Source organism: Sabethes cyaneus, chromosome 1 (genome assembly GCF_943734655.1).
Source record: "Sabethes cyaneus chromosome 1, idSabCyanKW18_F2, whole genome shotgun sequence".
Classification (NCBI taxonomy): domain Eukaryota; kingdom Metazoa; phylum Arthropoda; class Insecta; order Diptera; family Culicidae; genus Sabethes; species Sabethes cyaneus.
Window position 1 is genome coordinate 103439643 of NC_071353.1, and position 12847 is coordinate 103452489.

Below are 12847 nucleotides of genomic sequence, written 5' to 3' on the forward strand. Positions count from 1 at the left end.
TGTCCTCGTTACTAAATTTCAGAATCCTTTCCAGTGCAATACCACGCAGTGTGGGTACGTACCCGTCGGCTCCACCACCCGGATCGGCTGGAGGATGGCCTCCGACAATCAAGCAAGATCCCAGCATAGCGGCAGAGACAGCTCGCCGAGAAGCCGAAGAACGTGAACGGCAGCGGGAACGTGAAGAACGAGAACGAGAACGACAGAGGCGAGAACGAGAGGAACGAGAGAAGCAGCGCGAGCGAGAGCGAGAGGAAAAACTGCGCAAAGAGCAGCAGGAACGCGAACGCGAGCGCGAACGAGAACGGGAGCGAGAGAGAAAAGAAAAGGAACGACGGGAAATGGAACGGCGAGAGATGGAGCGTGAGCGGATATTGCAACAGCAACAGCGAGAGTCGAAAGCGGCAGCCGCAGCTGCCAGTGCGAATTCTATGGTTCGCGATCGATCTCCGCTCCGAAATGGAACGGAACTGGACATACGGATCAAGGAAGAACCACGAAAAGACGACGAAATGCTTATGCGAAGTCAAGCGGCAGCAGCGGCGGCTGCAGCTTCAGATCCACGCTATCACCCATCGATGATGCCTCACCCATACATGGCCAGTCGGCACGCACATATGATTCCCGGTACCCAATTTTCTCGATCGATGTTGCCGCCATCCATGGGCATACCATCGCATTTTCCACCCCCTACACCATGGGGCCCTCCGGACCCTTTCAGAGACTATCGGTTGGAGTCTTTACACCAGCTTCGTTATAACCCCTTGATGGATGTGTATCGAGCGGAAGAGGCCAAAGCCTCTCTCCTGTACGCAGCCCAATCGGCGGCACATTACCGAAGTAAAGAACCCAGTCCAGTGCCTCCACCACAATCGCATCATCGAATGCCACCAGGAACACCTGGTGGGCCTCCTGGAGGACCACCTGGTGGTGGAGGTCCTCCTGGCAGCTTAAAACCACCTTCCTCACACCTTGGACCGCCCTCAAATGGACCCGTTCCAGGGGCCTCTCAAGGACCACCTGGTGGGCCGCCACCTGGCTCCGTGCCTGGAATGCCAGGTGGAGGACAGATGCCCGTGTCGGTAGATATGCACAAAAAGGAAGATTCCTGCCAGTCGCGATGATAGTCCGCAGCGTCCGCATCATTGATCGTTATTGATGACGATTGAGGGAGCAGGCAGACAACTGGAAACACAAACACACAAACGTACGCATACACCCAAACACAAGCAGCAAATCGAATCAAAATCGTACTATCTCGATGTAAAACAGTTGCGTGCGTGCAACGCATACATAGATGCATGTGATTGGGAGGTAGAGAACTTAGGCGAAAGTTTAATGTAGAACAACAACTGGTGATATTTTTATCTTGTAATTAGCGTTACAATAATAATTCGACACACAAAAGGAGAAGAAAGTGAAACAACAGCAGTCGGGAGCACACAAAAAAGCCGAGACGGAAATTATTAGTGAGATATTTAATATATATTCAAAGCAAAAAAAGGAAAGAAAAAATAAGCCCCAGATCCCGCCTCCCGGAAGCGAACTGAGGCAAACAAAAATTGTGCATTTTTTTTCAATTTAGTGGAGAGCTAGAAACTGGAAGCTGTTCTAAGTAATTATTATAGAAGAGAAATCGTGCAAAAAAAATTATAGAAAAGGGTTTGACCGGATGAGTAGTGTTTAGCTGATAAGTACCAAAAACAAAACGGCCCGGGGGCGAAAGACGAGCATGGGCTGAAGTGAAGATCGACACTTTAGAACTGCAGAAAAGGAAACAACAAACGCATGTACTATACACCTATACATATATACAGTGTAAATGTTAAGTAGTGATATTTGTATAAACAAACTAATTTATATTTGAAGAGCAAAAGAAAATTACCGATGTGTTATATAGTAGGTCCAGTACATGTAGGCATATTTTTGTCCGCTGTGGTTGTACATAGTTGCAGTCTTGAAAACGATGCGCACGCCCACACACACACAACATCGGAGGAAAGATCGATCATTCAGCAGCAGCAGTTGCATGCATAAAAACAATGCACAATAATAAGAATAGCAAACTACAACATGCAGGAGGATTTTATCGTGGCGAAATTGTGGCAAAGTTGTGTTCTGTGTTATGAAAATATCTTGCTTCTTCACTTAACAGGAACTATTTGTTTGTTCCCCTTTGTGTTCGTTGTTTGTAAGTTTTTGTTCAAATTTTAACCGCAGTTCATAGTTTATTTATCTACTTCAATGCTGGAGTTTATCTTATGCTTGAATACTTTAATGCCTCCTTGTGACGAGAGTGACGGTACTCGATAAAATTTGGTTGGGCCAACGATTTGGGAAATTCTTATTTATATTGACTTTTTTTTTGCATGTGTGCATTTAGTCTGTGTTTGATAGTATAATATGTGTATAGTAATGCTTAGTTGCAATATTATCACTGGACACTTGTTGTATTTTGTAATATTCATCGAATTAGTTGGGCGTTCGATTTAGCTAGTTTGTTGAAAAGTAAATTGTTCAGTACGAATGGAAAATTATCTATTCTGAAGCAAAAGATCGGAATACATTTCACAATTTTGTTTTTTTACGGCAAATAACGGACCTTTTTAAAATTGGTATGTCGAATACAACGAATGGCTTTCAAAACTACATCACAAATTGCAATGATTGCTTAAAAATTTCATTTTCTTAAGGTAATTTCTTTTGAAATGGCTAAATTGCTCTTCTGGTTCAATGACAGATGTTGTGGAACCTGCAATCTGGAAGCGATTCAAGTTATCGAGAAAATTAAAACTAGTTCCATTATGTGGATCGTTCAATTTTTTACCAATTTTCTTGTTTTCAGAAAAAATATCCAAACTATTTCAGGACGGTGCACTAATCTATCTTTGTGATAAAAAAAATGCTGGTCAATTGTTATTTTCCATCCGATTGAAAATAACTGTTCTGTGAAAAGCATGTGTGGCATAACACGTCACGTCACTCATGTGATCCATATTTGCAATTTGATTAAGTCCAGGTTCATTTTTCGAAGTCAGGTAAGACGAAAGCGAACCATTTATGCAGTGGTGCACCCGACTCAAGAAACTAGCAATCAGTTGCGAGTTAGGGAATCAGTTAAAATTAAAGTTTTTAGTTTATTTTCGTGACCAGCTTAGGGCGTGGATTAATCTACGAGTGCTCTGTGAAGAACTGGCCACATCGACGTTGGAAAATCTGAAAGATTTCAACGAAAAGAGAGGAGGGGCTCCTGACGTTAACAAAATCCAGCAGGAAGAGTCAAAATGCAGTACGAAAGGGATGTAAAATGATACGGTTGTGGGAAAGGAGATCATGACGTCAAGAAACGCGAGTATGATAGCTATGTTTTTGTCATTTCGTTTATGTGCTCACTATTAGTGTTGCGTTGAAACAGTTCCTGTTGAATGACCATCACCCATTTCCTCTAATCGACAATACTTTTGCTGCGCTTCGAACAGTTTTCGAAACTGTTTAAAAAATGTTCTTTACCAGTTTGAAGTTTGTGTAACAAAGAAGTTGTTGGCGTGGAGTTTGTCGGAGGAATTGACTACCATTTGGAACGAAGTCAACTAATTCCAGCAAAGCCAACTGTAGGACTCTGTTGTCATGCTGTTTTTAGGTCAACGATGTTGGGCCCAGTTTTAGTCCGTTTAAAGAAAGGGCCCGAAGAAGGTTAAAGATGTGAAGCCTTCAGCTGACATCAAGGAGGTTGGACCGTTTGTTGAGATAGCAAATATTATGCAAAATTTTGTTTCAATTTAGCCCACTATTTGAAACCATTGATATGAGTTGCTGAAAGACGGTATAAAATTTTCGTGGCCCGATTAACTGCAAAAAGCGTTTGATTGTGCAATGGTTTACATTCAGAAGACACTGTATTGGCTCATTATCATTCTGATTTTCCTGTTCGGGTATATTAGCCCGTATGAATAAAACAGTTTACTTTGTTTTTCATGTGTAAACCTTATTGAGGAAGTAAAACTGTTTTTCTGTATGTGATGCTTTTAATACTTATAACTTTTAACTGTTATAACACACGTGTTCTCGGATAAATCACGTGTTCCCGGATACAAACGGCGCGAAACTGGAAATTTCGCAATTGGCTGTCTGCTAACCAATAATAAAATCAACTACCTTTCCGGCAGGCATATTAAAGTCGTAACACCAACTGGGACGACAAACTTTAGTACGGAGTGTGGCCAGCATAAATCGCTGGCAGAGATGATAAAATAACTTCAACAAGTTAAATAGCAACGACAGTTGAACTGGACTGCTTTCCTTTGAATATTAATAAATAAACAATTTGAGCTAAAAAATATTTGAAATATATTTTTTCACAATATTTTTTAAGTATTTTATTGCACAGCAGATCTGCTCTTTGAGTCGCCACTGCACCGGTTACATCTCTCTGCGGCTACGGCTACGGCGACGGCGACTTCTGGAGCGTCGTCGTCTCGAAGGGTCTCGGCTTGAACTTGCGGCATATGCGCTAGAGCGAGATCGGGACCGTCACCGTGACCGACGTCGACCGCGTGCCATTGCATCCATCGGTTCCGGGTCGTCGCTTAATTTTGCGTTCTTCTGATCGGTGAATAAAAATACAAATTACATAATTGTTTTTTTTTTTCTAAACTCCTCCGAATCAACTACTTACGTTATTATTCATTTTGAATAATTCTGTTTGATTATTGTTGATTTGATTTAATTTAAAAAAAAAATTAAAAACAAAATTCGAAAGTCTCGATCAATTTCTGATTTGGCTTCTAATTTCTTGAAGAGATAAAACGGAAATGAATGAAAATTTTTGCCTGGCTGTTTATTTCTACCAGCCTATTTAAATTGCTAAAATATTTTTTCCGCCGTTGACTAGTTTATTTCAACGGGAAATGAACACGCGGATGTTTTTCTGTCAAACTACGACTACGGAGTTTGTTATGTAACGGTAGTCCATACACTCAAAATAATCCGCACATAACTAATGGAAAATTTCCATATGAAAATCCTTATGATTATTATGTGCCACATATAAACACAATCCGCCCAGAAGTACACATGAAAATTATATGCATATGAATAGTATGTGCAATTTTTAAAGGTACATTTTAAAAACACATAAATGGTAACTGTTTGGCACATAAAGTTCATTTACTGGGCACATGGAAAAAATCTATGTGGGAAACACATAGAAACTATACGAAAAGCTTTCTCAGTGTAGCGTTCCTGCAGATTTCCGGCCATGTTTCCCAGTCGAATGCGAAGTGGACAAGACTCTCAGGATGAGACTAAAGAAATTGTTCAATTTGGATGGCCAAAGATTGCGCAAGAGAATGAATTTGAATTTTTGTTGTATGGTCACCGAATCCTTGTGCCTGCTCAATTGAGGAAAAGGTTGCTAGATCAAATCGTCACTGTTCACTAGTTTGGCGCGAACGTTTCCGGTGGATGAACCGATCGGTTCCACCATGGCTGCGGACACCTGCGTCTGGTAATAGAATTCACGTGGATCATTTTTTTTCTTTTGAGGATCATAAATTCTGGTTACAACAGTAAGTGGGTTCAAATTTTTCTAGTAGGTACGTAATTTGCCATCCAAGGAGATGATCGAGAAGATTTGTGAGTGTTTTGCAAGATTTTATTTTGTCAGGGCATCAGTGTCCGATAATGGAATTCTTTTGTAGAATGCAGTCGAGTTACTCGACTCGACTAACATAAGGGCCAATAACAACAAGTTTAGGTGCCTTTTTGCTAATTTTTTGAAAACTTACAGATCCCTCAGTACTTCTGGGCTTTCAGTGCAACAAGCATTACCAGTCTTCCAACGCAAAATAGAACATTTCGTTTATTTCGATTGTCTCGTTTCATGGATCCCTGTCATTATTTATATTTTTACTAACGAGGAAATGATGTGTTCTAGAATATGACGACCACTGATTAGAGTAGTCAATGTTGTTTCTTTATATTCCTACAAATAGTTCTCATTAGTGATAATGTATGTGTGAGTAGTGATTCCCTTAGGCATAAGCTATTGTGCAGCAACGAACGTACCGTGTCGACTAACGTTGCTTTAAAACCAAACGTGTAGAACTGATTCTCCAGCCTGTTTGTCCGTGTGCTGCTTAATTAGAACACACACACGTACGACTACACCCTTAAGCCGACTAAAGGGTGCACATCAACACAACACGCAGACATTGACTCACTTTATGTATTATACCTCATGGTTGTTATTTCTTTTTTTTTTTTCAATCAAAAAACTCTCGCGCCCAATTTGTCAGTATTCTATGTTTGTTGTGCATGTTAAACATGAAAGAATCTCATACACTAGCCCGGAAATGTTTGTTTTTTGGTTTTTCAACTTTACTGTACAATTTCCCAAAAGACAAAATCTTACGGGAATCGGTCCTCTTTTAGTATCGGAAATAAAATTTATACGCTAGTGAATGGAAACTCGTCCCAAAGGATGCGAACACGAACTAGGTCATTCTCAGAAAAAAGCGACCAAGAAACTAACATCAACTAGAGAGTAGGGAAACAAAGCACTGTGAAACAGAAAAAAGAGGAAAAGAATGTGCAACTTTCGCCTAAAAACTGTTTATATGTAAAATTTTAGCGTGTAAGACTCTTTTACAAAGCAACGCGATTAGGAGAGAGTCTCGATGTGTAGATAAGTTTGCAACGCAAACTAACACAAAAAACATCTTCTCTCACCTGAAAAAAAAAGAAAACCATTTGCAAAAGGGCTGAAAACATAACCTGGTGGAATATAGGGAGCGCAAGTTAAAACAAATGAAAAGCAAGTAGAAAAGTATAATTTTTCTAATAGGTCTAAACTAAAGGCTAAGCTCGAGTGCTTGCGCATGCTAGAGTGTGACTACAAATGCGCTAACTCCAGTTAAGTCAGCGAAATCGTGTAAAAACGTGCGACAGTGTGAGTGCGAACTAACGACGGCAAAGGTGATTAATAATCATTAAACAAAAACACACATACATATATATATATAAATAGAGATATGAGAGCTACGAGCAGTCAGACTATGAATCGATGTGAGAGATAATTATTATTATTAATATTATAATTATTATTATTATTATAATTAGTATTGTAATTAAATTGAAACAAGAAGGAAATATAAAACGCGAATGTTTAGCGAAAAATGCAAACCACAAAGAATTCGGATTGTAGCGATTAGAAAAAATTTAACACAAATCAACAACAAGAAACGCAAAAGTGAGCACTCAAAACAACAACGACGCTCAAACAAGCAATTCCGCCCCGGATGAGCAGTGGAATAAATTGACAGGCGTCTTAAAAAAAAAAGCATACACAAAAACACACATGAAACGAACTCAATGTGGCAAAGCAACGAGGCCCAGCTTCAGCCGGATAGGAAGAACAAGCTACAAAAAAGTAAAAAAATAGAAAAGAGCAGAATTTCCACGGAAACACTGAGTGTACAACAAACGCGCATCGTCGTCGTCGCCGTCTCTGCACTCGGCAGCGGGCGGTTAGGTTTTGTAGCTTAATTTAACTACTTTCCCTACATTTTTTATTTATTTGATAGTAGTTTTTAAATAAAACAATATTGTGAAACGAGAAATGCAAATCAATCAATCATTCGTTTTTCGTCACCTGTCAATATTTTTATTATTTTCTACGAATAAACACAAAATACTTAAAAATTCAACCCTGCTGTGTTTTTATTTTCGACCCCTTTCCCCGTATCTTTCCCCCCTCGTTGACCGCATGCTTTTCAAACCAACTCAACCCTTTTTCCGGAGTCGTCCAATTATTCGTTATCTGTTGATTTTTTACAATTGTTGTGGCAAGAAGCAGTGCTGCAGTGCTTTTGGAATCGAACCCAAAAGAAAAAACATTCGCAGCAGCAGCAGAAGGTTGGTGTGTGTGATTTCCCGGTAAACAAACCAAAACAAACAAAACAAGATGATACAAAACGGAAATGACGAGCTGAAGCAGATGAACAATAGCGAGAGAAAGAGAGATGCAAGTTACAAAAAAACTTTACTAATGAAATGCTAGCGAGCGAACGGCGAGAAACCCTAAGGCATAGCGTGTGTCGAGTAATTGATTGCAACAAGAAAGGAAATAAAACACTTTGTAATTGTAAGGAACAAGAAAAAAAGCGAAAATCATTAAGATTAAAAAGTAAAATAGTATGAAAAAATAAATATTTAAAAAATATTGAAACCCCTTGATGGATTTTGTTGCGTTGAGAAATCACAATTCCAATTTTTTTTTCTGCGGGGGGATTGACATTTTTAGGCTTATTTCTAAAATACAGATCTTAAAATTGATTAACTTTTGTAGGGTGACATCCATACAGCAAGAAATCAGGACACTTTCCACCCAAACATGCAATTAAAATTTAAGTTCGATAAATTAATCATTCTACCCCCACCGGTCCCCTCTGCTTGGGTTACAGAAGATGCAAGCCATACAACTCAAGACATACCAAATGATGATAAACCTCTATCAATCTACAATTGTTCTACAGTGGTGTCAAGTGGAATTTCGCGTCCCACAGATGGAGCAACAAACACCTGGGAATTTATCAATCGACGGCATCTCGGCTGGTGTAGTTATTCCCAAACCCAAACCATCCAGCGGCAGTTAGACAGTGGCATTAAACCGGTGACCAGGCCAGCAAGCCAGGAAGTCTGATTCAAACGTCGGAAGAAGTCGTATGTTTCATCTGATTTGTCCGGAAAGATTAAACGTGCCGGCCTCTACATTTTCCAGATCTGGAAGGCGTCGAATCGGAACGACAAGAACACGATATCCAAAAAAAACGCGCGAGGAAACTGTGCCGCGAGTGGCTAACGAAACTGAGGTGCGTCGTGATAGGTAACGAAGCTTACATCAAGGCGGACATAGAGTAGTTACCGGGGTAGAATTTCAATGTTGCAGATCAAGCGAAAAGTAATCGATGCCGACCCGTACACGAACGAGTGTGAGAATCATAGCATCTAACATCTACTCCATTAACGCAAGTGTACGAGCACACAACCTCATAGCGTCGTTCTGCGTAGTCTACTCATGAAACCAACAGTTCGTGAGCTGCCAACAGCCCGTGAGCGTGAGTAGGATGCATGTATAGTTGCAGGTTGTGCTTTCTTAAAAGTACCCTTCGTCGTAATGAAAATTTGCAGCATTGATTGCCTCTATCTATTGACGTTTCTCTATGCGTTTTAACTCATCAGGTTTGAGACGGTTGATCGGTTCCTTACAAATCCATGTTGATAGTCAGTTATTACAGTATAACGAATGATGCACAATCTTCTCAAAAACTTTTGAGATGCTGTTTCGAATTGAGATACCTCTGTAATTTTCAACGTTGTTCGTGCTGCCGCCTTTATGAATAGGTTTAATAGAAACGTGTTTCCATGCCTGCGGAAAGACTCCGCTACTGAGAGAGTTATAAAAAATCATCGTTAATGGCAATGCTAACGCTTTGGCAGAATGTTTCAAGAATAATGGAGGAAGTCCATCAGGTCCCGGACCTTTAGAAGAGTCTGTCGTATCCGTCGGTAGTTTTGAGCAGAATCCCCGCAACACGATTTAAACGACGTCCGTTCCAGTCTACGTTAGTCCAAAAACAGGCTCTTGCTTAGAGTATGCTATATCATGCCCCAGTATGCGTATGATTCATGATTTGCCTTCTCCTTGCCTCTTATCGTTCGTACGACGAACTCTTACAACACATGCAACGGAATTTCTGTTACACTGAAGCAAATAAATCAGTTTCATTAGATTTATATTTGCGCTAATTCATCAGGCTTGGCTCGTTCCCTACATTCACCCCCTTTTCTACTCTTCTAGTAAATGATCGGAAAAAAAATTCCTTATCATTCCTTATATTCGTCATCATGATCATCATTCTCATCATCACCATTATCATTTTCGTCATCATTTTCTTCATCATCATAATCATTTTCATCATTACCATGATTTCCGTCATTCATGATTATTTTCATCATTACTATTTTCAATTCTTCTTATTCGTCACTATTATCATTCTCACCATTCTTATCACAATTTTCGTCATAACCAGCATCATATTCGTCATTAGCATCATCATTTTCTTAATTATCATGATCATTTTCGTCAATCATGATCATATTCATCATTACTATTTTTACTTTTGACATAACCATTATCGTTTTCAACATTTTCACTATTATCATATTCATCATTACCATCATTTTTTTCATCATAATCATTTTCGTCATTACCATAATGATTTTCGTCATTCGTGATCATTTTCCTCATAAATTTTCATTTTTGACATTACCATTATAGTTTTCATCATTTCCACCATCGTTTTCTTCGTCACTATTATAATATTCATCATTCCTCTCACCATTTTCGTCATGACCCTCATCCTATTCGTCATTACCATTATCATTTTTTTCATTATCGTAAATATTTTCGTCATTACCATCATAATTTTTGTCACTTATGATCATTTTCATCATCATATTCTTCGTCACTATTATCATATTCACCATTCTCATCACCATTTTCGTCTTGACCATTCGTCATCAACATCGTCGTTTTCTACATTATCAATCATTTTCGTCAATCATGATCATATTCATCATTACTATTTTCACTTTTGACATAATCATTATCATTTTTATCATTTCCACCAACATTTTCATCATTACCATCATCATTTTCGTTTCCACTATTATCATATTCATTATTACCATAATTTTCTTCATCATCATAAACATTACCATCATTGATTTTGGTCTTTCATGATCATTTTCATTACTATTTTCATTTTTCGCATTACCATTAAAGTTTTCGTCATTTCCATCATCATTTCTGTCTTACCATTATAATGCTTGTCATTGCCATCATCATTTTTGTCGTCACTATTATATTCATCATTACCATCATCATTTCGTCATTACCATCAGCATTTTTTAATAACAATTTTTGCTTCATTATTAAAGTGATTTTCGTCATTACCATCATCCCGTTCGACTTATAATCGTTTTCATCATTTCCACCATCGTTTTCTTCGTCACTATTATAATATTCATCATTCCTCTCACCATTTTCGTCATGACCCTCATCCTATTCGTCATTACCATTATCATTTTTTTTCATTATCGTAAATATTTTCGTCATTACCATCATAATTTTCGTCACTTATGATCATTTTCATCATCATATTCTTCGTCACTATTAACAAATTCACCATTCTCATCACCATTTTCGTCTTGACCATTCGTCATCAACATCGTCGTTTTCTACATTATCATAATCATTTTCGTCAATCATGATCATATTCATCATTACTATTTTCACTTTTGACATAATCATTATCATTTCCATCTATACAATCACCATTTTTGACGTCACTATTATATCCGTTATAACTAACGTCATTTTCGTCATTGCCTTTATCTTTTTTTTCTCCGTTATCATAATGATTTTCGTCATTACCATTATGATTTTCATCATTTCCATCATCATTTTCATCTTACCATTTTCATTTTTATCATTACTACCATCATTTTTGTCTTATCATCATGACTTTAGTCATTGCAATCATCATTATCGTCATTATTAATAAATTAACTTGGTCTAACTTGGCAATTGATATCGTCAAAATTATCAACATGATGAAAATCATCAAAATCATAATCATCTTCACATCGTCTTTATGCTTTATTTTTAAATATCCGGATCGTAGTACCGATTTACAGAAAACAAGTTTAAATCTAATAATCACAGTACTCGTTTCCTGTACACAATCCTATAGTCACAACAAGTAGCCTTCGCAGAGGCACACAAGAATTATAAGCCGATGCCTCTCCGACTCTCGCCCACAATCGAATTTTTATTGCCTTCCCAGAGGCGTTCAAACTACGCATACAAGCGTATTTTCATAGCCTTTCCAGAGGTTTTCAAGTAGCGCACACAAGCGCATTTTGCGTAGCCCTCCCAGAGGCGTTCAAATAGCGCACACAAGCGCATTTTCAATAGCCCTCCCAGAGGCGTTCAAACAGCGCACACAAGCGCATTTTTCATAGCCCTCTCAGAGGCGTTCATACAGCTCACACAAGCGCATTTTCGTAGCCTTCCAGAGGCAGTCTATAAAGCTTACAGATGCGCACAAGCATCCGTTCATTTCTTTCAATACCACATGCTATATCGCTTACAACACAAAGCCGCTTCCAAATTGCGGCTCAGTAACGATTTAGCACACAATATTTTGTCGAGAAAACTATACTCACCCTTTGGGAGCGTTTCTTGCGCCAATGTCGTATCCGTCGGTAGTTTTGAGCAGAATCCCCGCAACACGATTTAAACGACGTCCGTTCCAGTCTACGTTAGTCCAAAAACTGGCTCTTGCTTAGAGTATGCTATATCATGCCCCAGTATGCGTATGATTCATGATTTGCCTTCTCCTTGCCTCTTATCGTTCGTACGACGAACTCTTACAACACATGCAACGGAATTTCTGTTACACTGAAGCAAATAAATCAGTTTCATTAGATTTATATTTGCGCTAATTCATCAGGCTTGGCTCGTTCCCTACAGAGTCCACTGCGGCAAATGCGATAGACACTTCGTTTGTCGATAGTATTAACGAAAGGAAGAAACAAGTTAAGCATTTGTATATTGCTGATTGCTTCGCTTTGAATAGTCGGGGGGTCCTTGCAGTATACAGTTTTAAAGAAATCAGCAAACAAATTCGCAGAATCTTCAGCTTCAGATACTTTACTATCCTTATAGAAGACACTTGACGGGATTCCACTTGACTGCCTACGACTTTGAGGAACATTCCAG

At 38.8% G+C, this 12847-nt stretch overlaps 1 protein-coding gene across 8 annotated transcripts in view; it reads left to right on the forward strand.

The window, feature by feature from the left end:
* Positions 1-7813, forward strand: part of LOC128732600 (proline-rich protein 36) — a 379912-nt gene extending 372099 nt beyond the window's left edge. For 4 of the 8 annotated variants that reach the window (XM_053825879.1, XM_053825882.1, XM_053825880.1 and 1 more), the window contains one exon: positions 23-7813. In XM_053825879.1, coding sequence (XP_053681854.1) covers positions 23-1124 — 1102 coding nt within the window. In that variant the 3' untranslated portion in view covers positions 1125-7813. The remainder of the gene's footprint in view (positions 1-22) is intronic. The other 4 variants (XM_053825881.1, XM_053825883.1, XM_053825886.1 and 1 more) reach the window with 1 other exon arrangement.
* The last annotated feature ends 5034 nt before the right edge of the window (positions 7814-12847 follow it).